Source organism: Phyllostomus hastatus, unplaced genomic scaffold, assembly GCF_019186645.2.
Source record: "Phyllostomus hastatus isolate PE091 unplaced genomic scaffold, TTU_PhHast_1.1 phas_scaffold_129, whole genome shotgun sequence".
NCBI classification, from domain to species: domain Eukaryota; kingdom Metazoa; phylum Chordata; class Mammalia; order Chiroptera; family Phyllostomidae; genus Phyllostomus; species Phyllostomus hastatus.
In genome coordinates, this window is record NW_025334009.1 from 454,011 (window position 1) to 467,283 (window position 13,273).

The 13,273-nt window shown below is 62.9% G+C and overlaps 1 protein-coding gene across 1 annotated transcript in view; it reads right to left on the reverse strand.

The window, feature by feature from the left end:
- LOC123830698 (contactin-3-like) overlaps positions 1 to 13,273 on the reverse strand; it is an 84,627-nt gene that overhangs the window by 34,139 nt on the left and 37,215 nt on the right. Inside the window, exons 5-9 of the mRNA XM_045857226.1 lie at positions 7,576 to 7,779; positions 6,035 to 6,137; positions 5,160 to 5,344; positions 1,271 to 1,407; positions 108 to 237 (exon numbers count right to left, since the gene is read on the reverse strand). Coding sequence (XP_045713182.1) covers positions 108 to 237; positions 1,271 to 1,407; positions 5,160 to 5,344; positions 6,035 to 6,137; positions 7,576 to 7,779 — 759 coding nt within the window. The remainder of the gene's footprint in view (positions 1 to 107; positions 238 to 1,270; positions 1,408 to 5,159; positions 5,345 to 6,034; positions 6,138 to 7,575; positions 7,780 to 13,273) is intronic.

Here is a 13,273-nt window from a genome sequence, read left to right on the forward strand (position 1 = left end):
TCTGCAGGAACCTCGTTAGGTGCAGGGACGCGGAAGTAGACATTTCTGCTGCCAGCAAAACAGGGGATCTAAGGAAAAACAGGAGGACCAGAGGAGCCGCGTCTTACCCACGACCTTGAGCTCGGCGCTGGAGTAGATGAGCCCGTGCTTGTTCTCCGCTATGCACTGGAACATTCCAGAATCCGCCACGGTGAGGTTCGCTATGGTGAGGGCGCCGTTTTCTATCTGAATCCTCTCCTAGATGGGAACGAGAGGGTCTCGCACGCGGAACCCACGGACGCCGACGCCATCTCCGCAGGAGAGCCGCCGCCACCGACTAGCGTGGGGTCGCACGGGGCCCGGGACTTGAGCTTTCCCGCACGTGGCAATGGGAGGGGGAGTGGTTTTCACACGACAGCCGCACTCCGGAAGCACTAACCAACACCCTTTGGGCCAACAGTGTGTCACTGAGACACGTCACCGGGGCAGGGGCAAAACGTGGCCGTGGTTCACGCTCCCCCGAGGCTGACCCCGGGGACGCAGGGAGCCACGGCTTCCGTCTCGGCGTCTCGGCAACCAGAACGGTTTTCACCGTTTTTAACATCGACCGAAGACGTCAGGAACCCTGAGCGTTGGGAACGGTGCTGGGAAGCCCCCGCGCGTGAGGGGCCTGGGGCGGTGTGGAGCATCACGTGTGGAAACGTGGAGGGAGACTGGCCGCTCTGCACACGGGTGAGAGCGAGCAGAGACCACGGGCCCATGAGAAGGAAGAGACGGGAAAACACACCCTCGGGGGACCAGGCGTGGGGGCGGGACTCGCGATTCCCTCCGGGCGCCGGGCCACACGGGAGAAAGGGTGCTATGTTCTATACTCGACTAAGGGATCCCTTTTCTTTTCTTTTCTTTTTTTTAAGATTTTATTCATTTATTTTTAGAGAGGGAAGGGAGGGAGAAAGAGAGAGAGAGAGAAACATCCATGTGTGGTTGCTGGGGGCCGTGGCCTGCAACCCAGGCATGTGTCCTGACTGGGAATTGAACCTGCGACATTTTGGTTCGCAGCCCGCGCTCAATCCACGGAGCTACACCAGCCAGGGCTGGGATCCCATCTCTAGTTTCAAACCCAAACAGGGGCCTGCCCTTCCACAGGCCGAGTGCACAAAGACCACCCTTTCCCAGGGGAACGCAAGGTCGGGACCCCCCGCCCCAGGGACCGGGTTCATCCCCACACAAGGCTCTGGGCGCGTCCCCCCCAACACGGGGCGGAGGGTGGGCTCCCCGGGCCGGGCCTCACCTCCAGCACCAGGGCCTCCCCGTTCTTGAGCCAGCGGTAGGAGGGCCTGGGCTTCCCGCTGGCCCGGCACTCCCAGCGCAGGGCATCCTGCACGGCAGCCTCCGCATCCTGGATGAGCTGCACCCAGTGGGGCTTCGCTGCAACGAGAAGGTGCTTCAGACCCTCGGCCGAGGAGCAGCAGACGCTCCCCCCACGGGCACTGGGATGGACACTGGGACGGACACCGGGATGGACACAGGCCGGCGGGCACAGGGCCGACTCGGGCCTGGGGCCCGGGCTGATGCCTCCTCCCCACGCCTCCCCGAGTGGGTTCTCAGGTGTTTCCAGATGTGAGGACGGAGGCGGCCACTGTCCCCTCCTCGGCCGGCCGAACTCCCCCTGCTTTGTCTGCGGTCACTCTGCTGCCCCCGCGGCAGGCAGCCTGCGGTGCCGGGTCGCAGGTGTCCGACTCGGGCACGCAGAACAGAATTCCGTTTCCAAGCGTCGTCTAAACCACGAGATCTCGACGGACGGCAACCCCCTCCTCGAAGGACAGCAGGCGCTGGTCCGAACTATGGACCAGAAAGAACCGCACGTCCATGGAGGGGGGGCTGCCACAGCCCAGGAAACAGTGTTTCCTTCTGGGTAGAAATAACTCTTCATCAAGCGCAGACCAGTGAGCCTCTGCACTAATTAAAATGAGCGCAGGGGAGACGGACGCGTCGGCTGGCTCCCGGTCACAGGAGGTTTGGTGAAAAAGGAGCCGCCCACACACCTTCAATTATGTATGCAAATCAGCCGCGGCGAGTGGGCTCATCGCTTTCACTCAGAAGACACTGTTTGGAAAATCCTCTCCACCGAGGAAAGCTTGCTCCGCCTCCGGGGAAAGGCACTCCGCGCACAGTGTGCTCAGCGCAGGCTGGCTCGGCGTCGCCCGCACCGGGAGGCAGGCGTCGCACTGGTCACGCGAGGGACGTGGGCAGAGTGGGGTGGGGGGGTCCTGTCTGCACCCCCCCCCCTCGAGTGCAGCAGCGGTTTATCCAGTTCTCCTTAATTGCATCCATGGGAAAACCCGCCTTTCCATTTCTATCTCCCAAAATTGCTTTCTTGAGAGATGAGATCGAAATGAAAACATGGCTATTCAGCTTTCAGAGAAATTGGACCCAAGTTCTGCCTTATTTCATTTTTCTTCTTTTCATATATAAACCGCTTGCCCACTCTGAAGGACGGTGGGGTCCCAAATCACTTCTGGCTGTTAAAGCACATTTTCTTCTCCCAGAGATCCCCGGCCCCAGTGGACGGAGCCCCCAACGGACCCTCTGTCTGTAGGAGCCTCTGTCTGTAGGACCCTGTGTCTGTAGGACCCCGTGTCTGTAGGGCCCTGTGTCTGTAGGACCCTGTGTCTGTAGGACCCTCTGCCTGTAGGACCCTCCGTCTGTAGGACCCTCTGCCTGTAGGACCCTCTGTCTGTAGGACCCCGTGTCTGTAGGACCCTCTGCCTGTAGGACCCTCTGTCTGTAGGACCCTGTGTCTGTAGGACCCTCCGTCTGTAGGGCCCCGTGTCTGTAGAACCCCGTGTCTGTAGGACCCTGTGTCTGTAGGACCCTCTGTCCGTAGGACCCCGTGTCTGTAGGACCCTCCGTCCGTAGGACCCCGTGTCTGTAGGACCCTCGTGTCCGTAGGGACCCCGTGTCTGGGACCCTCCGTCTGTAGGACCCCGTGTCTGTAGGACCCTCTGTCTGTAGGGACCCTCGTGTCTGTAGGACCCCGTGTCTGTAGGACCCTGCTGGGACCCTCTGTCTGTAGGACCCCGTGTCTGTAGGACCCCCTGTGTCTGTAGGACCCTCTGTCTGTAGGACCCCGTGTCTGTAGGACCCCGTGTCTGTAGGGCCCTGTGTCTGTAGGGCCCTGTGTCTGTAGGACCCTCTGTCTGTAGGACCCCGTGTCTGTAGGACCCCGTGTCTGTAGGACCCCGTGTCTGTAGGACCCTGTGTCTGTAGGAGGGCTCCTGCTGGCGGCCCCGCTGTCCTCCTCCCCAGAGGGACGGGGGCATTTGCCCGACGAGCCGGCCCAGAGTGGCGGCTGCCCCACTCACTGCGATGCCCCCTCATTCCAGATGAGACCCACATGTCCTCTCGGACCACTTTGTACGTGAAATATGACGCAGAGACGCAGGTCACTGCGGCCGCTTTCACGAAGCTGCGTCTCGCTGATTTCCGAGGCACCGGCCTCACACCACAGACGCCGGGCGTGCCGACCTCGGGGCTGCCTGCCGCACCTCCCCCCCTTCACTCCTGCAACAGCCCCGGCTCCTCCCGCGTGAGGCCGTCCCCTCCTCCACCTGCTCCCAGGGCCCCTCCCGCCCGGGAGTCCCGACCGCACTCCCTGTCCCGGACAGGGTATCTCACGCTGCCTCGGGCCTGTCCCCGTGGCGGTGACGGGTGCAGCGGTCGGCACGGGGCCATCAGGACGGGGGAGAGGGAATGTGAGGCGTCTCGGAGGAGGGAGGGGAGGACAGGGACGGGTGTGCTGGCCACCGCCGCAGGCAGCCCCGTTGTGCCCGTCGTGAAACCCACATTCGCAGGGAAAGGGAAAAGACAGACAAAAACCGAAGCGAAAGTGGCAGAGAAGCCGAGCCGGCGCCGAGTCTGAGGGAGGCGAACGCCCGCTCAGCCTGGGTTCCTGGTCCTGCCGGGTGCGCCACTGACTCGGGGCGGCTGGGCCGCGCAGCTGAAGACACCCTCCCTGTCAAACAGGGAGACGGGCGGGGGGGGCGGGGGCTGCCCTGCGGGCCCCCAGGGTCAGCCCTCTGCACCGGGCCGGCTGCGGCAGCTCGGAAGGAAGAGCTAACCTGAAGTAGAAGGAGGACTCACTGCTTTGGGGGGGGGGTGCTGGGGGGGCTGGGGAGGAGGAGCCACACGGGGAGGTGCCCCCGGCCCGTGTCCGTATCACCCACTAGCACGCAGGGCGGCGGGGGTCACACGCAGCCTCCGTGTTGTTCCCGACGGTGGTCCGGACGTCGTCCGGGACACAACAGTGTCCGTCATGGAGCCGAGGCAGCGCACACGGCCCGTTCCCCCCAGGGGCCACCACAGACCGCATCGCTGCCACCGTGTCCGTGAACGTCCTCTCCCTGCAGGGCCGTGAGCGACACGCTCAGGCTGCCCGTCCCCCCCCCCCCCGCCAGCCCGTTCCAGCCTCTGAGACGCACAGAGCGCGGTGCGGTGTTCCCCCATCAAGCGGCCAGTCCCGAGAGGTTCACCGTGTTCCCGACGGTTGTGCCACCAACATGGATTCTCCAGCTCCTGCGCCCGCGTTTGCACGGCACGCTTCATAAAATCGCCCACTCACACTTTCTAAGATGCACTTTCATCAAAAACCGGGGGGTATTTTAATAAAAGGTATTAGCAAACACATTTTGAATAAAAATGCAATGTAATTTTCCTGCAAATGAACTCGAAACGGAGGTAACATTATTATCCTTTCCCAAACGGAGCAGCACATCCAATAAATGTGATCACGAATCGTGGGCGGCAGCGGGCGCGGGCGCGCTGGGGGACGGGCAGGGGCCACCGAGCAGCAGGGACCCGGGCCAGCCGGGCTCCTGCCCGCGCCAGCTCCCTCCTGCTGAGCACAGATAACACACGGATAAACCCACGCTTTCCACAAAAGGCGTCTGCCTTGATGTGGTTAAAGGCCTGAAAGGTTGTTCTCGGAAGAAAAAGTGAAACACTTCGTGACCCCGCGAATCATTTCAAAATGCAAAACCAAGGGTGCCTGCAGATGCAGAATTCCACTGCTTGCCCGCCCCACGGAGGGTTTGCACCCCAATGATGCACAGACCGAGGTGGACACCAGGTCCCGCTGGGCTTGGCGAAGGGCCACCCCTCGGGCCCACGGGGACACCCACCGTAGTACGTGAGGCGCCCTCTGGCCACGTTCCGCCCCCGGGCGTTCTCGGCGACGCACTCGTAGGAGCCCGCGTCCTCCTGCTGGAAGCTGGGGATCTCCAGCACGCCGTTGAACTTCTGGGGCTTCACTTTGCCGGGGAGAGGCTGCCCGTCGCTTCTTCTCCACGTGATCTGGGGCACGGGGCTGCGGGGAGAGGCGCCACGTTGTTCGCCGTTGTAAAGAGCCTAGCCGCGTTTTTGGCTCGGCGAAGTAAAGCCCGGGTTTGGGCTGAAAAAAAGGCCCAACCCCGGCTGGCGTGGCTCAGTGGATTGAGCACCGGCCTGCAAACCAAAGGCTCGTGGGTTCGATTCCCAGTCAGGCCACACGCCTGGGTTGCGGACCAGGTCCCCAGTAGGGGGCGTGCATGAGGGGCAACCACACATGGATGTGTCTCTCCACTTTTTCCCTCCCCTTCCCTCTTAAAATAAAGTCCCGGTTTTTGTCAATCCTGCATCACACAAACCTGGCGCCAGGGTGGACCTGGTTGTGTTGACAGTTTAGTAACATAAATGCTGTGTTTTCTTATTTCTGATCTAGTGTAAAAGGTCTAACGTACCCACTGTTCTGTCCCGTGAACAAGAAGAAGAAAGACAACACCAATTCAGTGTACAAAACTAGGCAGGCAGAGCCATCGAAAGTTTTAAATTAAATTATGTATGTGCATTTCGCCTGTGCATTTTAGTTTTCCTTTGCTTCTAAGTGGAAAAAAAGTAGCAAACGCAGAAAGAAGCAGCAGCGTGCGTCAGAAGCAGCCTCCGTCTCCCGGGCAGCCCGCGCGCCCCCCCCGCCCCGGGCCTGGGGGGGCGGGGCGGGGGGGCGGGCGCGGAAACTCACTTGCCCAGGGCGAAGCACTCCAGCCTCACGGTCGAGCCCTTGGCGGACGGGAGGGTTTCCGGAAACTGCACTTCGATTTTCGGTTCGTACTCACCCATCACGCCTGTAAACCCACAAAGCAGACAGTTCCACCGTGTCCCCAGGAGTTTCCCCCTTTCCCTTACCTGTGCCTTCCTCTCGCTGCCATCTGAGCTAGCCTCTCCTGGTGATTTAAATCCCTCTCTTCCCGCCTGCTGGGCACGTGGAGAGGCCGCGCTGGCTCCAGCCAAAGTGCGACCTTAATACCCGCCCTCGAATCCTGAGACTCGTAAGTCACCACGTACAGTGCAGCCCGAGAAAATCGGCCAGCCTCTCACGTCTCAGAAGACGGGGGGCGGGGGGGGGGGCTCTGGCGTTCTGCGCACCACGGGGCCGTCTGCAGCCCCACTGGGGCACGGCGGGGGTTGGGACTCCCCGTAACGCCCTGGGCAGCCAGCGTGGCGGTGGGCGTTTCCCGAACAGCACCCTGGGGGCGCGGGCACGGGGTCAGACTCAGAGGCCGGCTCCCTGCGGCCTCGCGGAACCCGGGGAAGGTCCGGTGCGACTGTCGCCGACCGGGAGGCGTGCTCAGGGCGCGGGGAGGCTCACGGGGTCCCCGAGACAGTAGCGGCTGGGGGTGGGGGCACCCTTTCCCGGCTGCACTGAGGGGTGATGGGCAAACGCCGCCTGCGTTCAGGTCACCCCATGCAGCCATCCCGTACCCGTGCATGCTGGGAAATGACTCCCTCAGGCAGGTGGGCGCACGGAGCCCCCCACAGAGACATTAGTTCATTTCCTAAATTTTTTAAACTTTATTTTAGAGAGCGGGGAAGCGGGGAGAAAGAGAGGGAGTGAAACATCGGTGTGAGAGAGAGAGACGCACCGATGGGCTGCTTCCTGCAGGCGCCCCCCAACTGGGGGTCGAACCGGCCACCTCTCGGTTCGTGGACGACACCCCACCCGTGCAGCCACACCGGCTGGGCCACTTTTAATTAACTTCTAAATGTTTTTGTGAAGAGAGCCCTTCAGATCTGCGCCCGGAGCCGGTTCCCAGGGCACCATGCGGTGTGGTTAGTGAACCTCCACCGCCCCGCGGCTGGCGGCGGAGAAAATGCAGATGCACTCCTCACAGGGCGCGGACTCTCAGTCACCAGACGCGTGAGTTCTGGGGACCTAACGTTCCCATCTCCCCTTTATCTTCTTATGGAGATGACCCGCAGCCCGTGGCGAAGGTCAGGACAGCTGACTTCTCGGGCGACCAGTGGGCCGGGCCTGCTCACCGGGCCCTGGGCGTGGGCTGGGGGGTCAGGGTCTGGGACGCTCAGTGACGTCGGGGCGACGCGCCCCACTGTGCGCTCTGCACTGGCCCCTGCGAGTGACCAGGCTGTGCCCACGTGGGGACCATGACATTCTGCTCTGAGACAAACGGAAGGATCCCGCTCCAAGACCGGCCTCCCCTCTCCCCCGCCCAAGGCCTGTGCCCGCCCCCACGATGCCCCCCCCACCCCGTGGGGCTGCCCTACCGTCTGCGCGCAGCGTCAGCGGCGTGGGGGCGCCCAGCACCCGGCCGGCGGCCACCGTGCTGGTCGCCACGCAGGTGTAGTTGCCCACGTCGGACGGCTCCACCTTGGCGATGTACAGGTGGCCCGTCTCCTGGGAGACGAACCTGCGGCCGTCCTCCTGCACGAAGGCCGGGTAGGCGTTGAAGACCCAGGCGTAGGAGAGCTCTGAGGAAGTGTGAGGAGAGAAGGGAACCGGCTCCGTTAGTGAGGACAGCTGCCCGCGGAAGGTGAGAACCTGACGTCCCCACCGCACTGAGGGGCGAGGCTGAGCGTCTGTCTCCGCGGCGGGTCGCAGAGAGGGCCCGAGACGGGGACGGCCTGTGTCCCTTCCGCGTGGCCACCCTGTGGACAGCTCCCCCGTGGGAGGGGCCTGTCGCCGTTGTCCTAATCGCACCTGCGCCCCCAGATCACAGTGTCTCCGGCTCACGCCCTGACCTCATCTCCCACTGGGCTGCACGCCCGTGACCTCCTTCCCCGCCCGGTTCCTGACCCGGAGCGCCCCACATTCTGCTGTGGCCTTGGGAACGCGGCAACCGCGTGGGTCCCAGGAACCTCCCAGGTGGACGGGGGTCTCGGGTCTCGGGCGTGACGCAGCCCAGCTCACAGCCACCCCCCCCCCCCCCGGGGAGGAGCCCCCACACCAAAGGGGTCATGTGGGGTGGTGCTCACTTCCTCCATCTACCCTTCTGCCCCCCCACACACCCCTGTTTTGCTGCAGAAACACCCAGGGGGTGTGCAAAGCTCAGTGCCGACCCGAGGAGCCGCCTGCTGAGGGACGTCTGCCTTCCCTCGGCCACCGGGCAACACAGCGTCTTCCTCCACTGCCCTGCGACCATCATCACCTCCTGGCTGGCCCGCCCCGCCCCACCCAGCAACTCCCCCCCCCCCCAACGCCTTTCTTCTCCCGCCCACCCCACTCCAGGCCAGTGAGCAGCAGGAGTCCCGGACCACTGAGCTGCCCTCAGTCGATATGCAGGGAGCTCATCAAAAGTGAGTTGATGCCAACTGCCTACCTCCTAAAGGAGGTCTGAGCGTTTTCTTCACTTTCGGGTCCGAGGGACCAGCTCTCTCCCGCGAGGGTGAGGGCTGCCCGCACCCCTCCCGCCCAGAACCACGTCGGGGATTCACTCAGCGCAGGGACGGTGCGCACTGGCACGGGGCACCGCCCCGTGGGAAGGGCTAGAAAACTGCGCAAGTCACTGCGCTCTGGGCAGAGGAAGACGCGCCCCCTGCGGTCCCACCAGACTGGCGCCAACCTGCACGCGTGCAGCACGCGTTCAGCACGCGTTAACTGCGCACCGCAGAACACGACATGCATCACGTCAGCGTCCTTTGGAGGTTTTTCAGCATGATTGTACGTAGGATGATAATGTCACGTCCATAACAATGACGATTTTATGTGCTCACTCAAACTAGGCTTTACAGAACCCTCGCCACTGCCCGCATCGATCGTAACCACGTGGTGCCCGCACAGCCGCCTGGCCACCGGGCTTTCCTTGAACGACGCGGCTCGGACGTTAGGGTCGGGGAGCGTGTTTTGCAAGAGGACAAAGAGGGTTAGCAAGCAAAGCCGTAAGTCCGCACCATGGATTCCCGAAGCCCTGCGTCTGGAAGGCGGAGCGCTCGGAACACCCTCCTCCAGGCAGCCCCTCCTTCCCGGGCACACGCAGCAGCGGGCCGGCCCGCGCGCAGGGATACACGTCACCGCTGTTGCCCTGGAGACGCGCGGACGCGCACACTGCGGCGGGGACGGCGGCCGTCGGGAACCCCATCACGAGGGAGGTTCAGTCTCTGCATCCGCATTTCCTAGAAGAATTTCTAGAGGAAGGGACTGCTGCTGGACACCATCGTGCGGGACAATTTGGCCATTTGCTGCCCCCCCCCGCCCCCCGGGAAGAGCGACCCAGTTCAGAGGAGGACGAGGACGGATTTGAAAGGGTCTGACGCCCCCTCGGGGGCCTGCGGGCAGCGGCGTTGCTGCGAAGCGCGGAGAGGGCACCGCGCTCGGGGGCCGGGGGGCGGCGCGCGTGGGGAGGCAGGGCGCGTGGGAGGACCTGAACCCACGGAGCAAACTGAAGCTGCTTTACGTTGTGAACAGCCGAGGACCAGCGGCGAGGGCTTTGAGGTCGGCACCTGTGCACACGCCCGACACACCCGCCCCACACACCCGCCCGCGTGTCGTGTGTCGGAAGCTGCTCTCCAGGTGGGTGTGGGGGCGAGGTCTGCACACACAGCGGGTTTCCTGGCGCAGCCTCGACGCCTGCGCCTCGTCCACCGTGAGGCCAGCATGGAGGGTCCTGAGGTCGGAATGGGGAAGGGACACGTCCTCCCTCTGTCCACACTCGAGCCAGTTCTGGGTCCTGGGCTGCTCGGGTGGCGAACTGACCGTGCGAACACGCCTGCTGCTGTGTGCCCCGAGCAGATGCGACACAGACCACGGGGCCCCGAGGCCCCCAAGACCAGTGTCTCCAGCCTTGTCAGGGGAACTGTGTGAACCCACCGGGGGTCAGCGACTCCCAGGACACACATGGCCCGGGGACGAGCCGGCCACAGAAGGTGAAGTCGGCCGGACCGCACCCCCTGGTCTCACCCACCCCCGTCTGAAGATCCCTTCGGATCGCGCTGGTCACATCCTGTGAGAGTCTCTGAATTTTACAAAAACCTACTGATCCAATAGGAATTTTTGGTTCTCCACCTGAGTCTGTGCCCTCTCTTCTGTGAGGTCCAGAACGCTTGGAGATGCGTTTGGAAAAAAAAAAACTCGAGAAGCAGACACCCATCTGGAGGTGTCAGCAGTGAGCCACGCGGAAGCCACGGAGGAAAGGGGCCCGTCGGGAGCCCTGCTGCCACCCTGCCACTGCCACTGCCACTGTCACAGTCACAGACCGTCAGCCCCGGGCCTCCCCAGCGGCAGGACCGCCCGCCGTGCCCGCCCCCTGAGAGCCCGGCAACAGCTGTGGCACTTGGAGGGCGGATCTGCACACCCGGCGACGCTGCAGTGCGGTGTCTGTGTTTTCTGCACAGTCTGTGGACCATGGTTAACGCCAGCTCTGAGCTCCGGGCCAAGAAGGGCTCCCTGGTGCCTGGGATTCCCAAGTGAGAACACACACGCCGCGCCCCAGTCCTACCACAGGCCCAGGAGTGCGTGTGTACAAGGAGGGGAGCGAGGAAAACCTCAGCAGGGACACGCGTGCGACCTTGCACTCTTCCTGGGTGACAGGCGTGGGCCTGGTTTCTGTGAGGCCAGCTCCGTTCTCCCGGAGGCGTCCATCCGACGACGACGGCCCCTCCCCGGCGGTCCACCTGCTGCAGGAGGCGGCATTCCGTGCGCTCTCCACGCTCAGCCCCGGCCCCCGGGTGACGGTGTTGCTTCAGCCCGTCCTCTGACGGCGCACAGCACAGCAAAGACCCGGCCGGCCCTCGCTGCCGCCGAGTCGGGGCCCTGGACGAGTGCTCACGGTTGCAGAGAGAGCCGGTGCTCACGGAAGCTGCCGGTTGTCACCGGCTGGCTCCGCCTCCCAGGGGGCCGTCATCCCCTGGCTGGGCCAGAACCCTGAGCGCGTTGTCATCGCTGTCCCCTCACACGGATGCAGGGCCTCACTCCGCATTGGGCCGTCTTTGTCCGAGTGTCGGGACCCGTGCGAGCGTCCCCGTCCTGGTGGCTGAGTCTGAGGGGTGGGGCTTCACAGCCGAGCAGAGCCTGGGGCACGTGACTCGGAGGAGCCCCTCACGGAGGCCGAGAGGGGCTGAGGGGCGGAGACCGCCCACGGTCTGCTGCTCGGCGAGTCCTCGGCCCAGGACGGTCGTCCTCCAAACACCAGGCTTGTTCGTCCGCAAGGCTTTACGGCTGGGCTTTGAAAAACGTTTTTACTTGTTGATTAGGAAGGAACACAGAAAGGGAGAAAGTTGGGGGAGAGAGAGAAACGTCTGTCTGCTGTTCCACTGATCGATGCATTCACTGGTTGATTCCTGTAGGCACCCTGATTGGGAATCGAACCTACCCCCCTGGTGCATCAGGGCAGCACTCTTAACCACTGAGCAACCCAGCCGGCACCTGCGGCTACATCGAAACCGCAGTGGGGGTGCCGTGCATCACAGCGTGATCTTGGCCAGCATGCAGCCGGTCCTCACGACATCGGTGGGGGTGGGGAGTGAGGGCCCTCCTTCCACATGATGAATTTTCTACCGAACAGCAGAAAGCGGCGGCCTTACTGACCCCGGGAGACTTCGAGACAACGCTTACTGCATCCTCTGGGGACACTGAGCATCCCCCAAGAATTAATGCACCGGTCCCAGGAGAGTGTCCAGAAAGTCAGCACATCGCACGGACGCTGGCGGTCTTCCTGTACACCCACCCCACTCTTCAGAAAAACAGAGGTAATCACTGGCAAGATGAGTGTGGCCATTTATGCAGAAAACGACGTGCAATTTACAGAAGGACGTTGCGATCTCAACGCTGAAGAGCATGCCGTGTTTGTGAGTGTGACATCTTAATGCCGTAGTTATCGATTCCCCAAAATAATGCACGAATCTCACATCACTCCGGTCCGGATCTTACCCTCTTTTAATGTGACGACTCTGATGCGCTTTTGGAGAAATACATTCATTTGAAAGATGATCCTTTTCTCCTTTTTTTGTCAAAACAAGTGGCGTGAACTGGGAACTTGACATAGGGGCTGCTCAGACATTATGGAATGAAAATGGGTTTAGCATTTAAAATATAATGAGCTGCAGGAACAAATGCCTCCCTCCTCCATGGGCCCCCTTCTCCGCCCAGACAGCCCCCTCCCGCCGCAAATCCATAACCTCGCCCGAGGAGCAGCAGCAGCGCCGTGCACCGTCAGGCTCGAGCCCAGGGAAAATAAATCGCTGGCACGGAGCAGTTCCGGCACTCCGCGTGGCCGGTGATTATTTTGCTTCTGCCAGAGGAGGAAAGCAATAAAGGAGAGACGTATGGGAGAGTTTCCGCACCGAGCGTGTACGTATTCATTCTCCCCAGGCCTGAAATGACAACTCCACTTGTGTGTTACGCCAGATCCCGTGCAGGAGGAAACAGAAGAGAAGCAGCAGTTCCGTTCGACGCCGCGGTCCCCGGGGCCGGGGATGCACCTGGAGGTCGAGCCAGGCGGAGACTGCGTTGTAGGGTTAACCTGGAGTCTGTGGCATTTCCCCCCGTGGCCTGCAGCATGCGGCGAGATGGGGCTTCGGGGAGACGGCAGGTGGAGGGACAGCTCCCGGGCACAGCCCGGGTCACGGCGCTTCACAGACACTGAGCATCATTATCTCACGCACGGAAGGCCGGTGGCGGCCCTGCGTCCAGCTCGCTGTCCGCCGGCACCGTGTTTCCACCAGCACGTGCTCGCTTCCTGTCTGCGTCACCTTCCCTCGATGTTCCACCGTCAGGACGGCCGCCCCGGCCGGGGCGCTCCGCAACCAGGGATCGGTGGCGTGGCTCGTGGCCTGCACGGCCACACGGGCCCATGGAGGACGATGGACCTCGCCGACAGTGGCTCAGCAGCCGCAGTCCCACCACCCGCCGCTCCAGTCCCTCCACGTCACCCCAGGCCTCCCAGGTCCCCCGGACAGGACGGCAGTGGAACGGGGCCAGTGAGGGACGGACACGGGCTCTGACCGCGCAGTCAGAGGGAGGAGCCTCGCG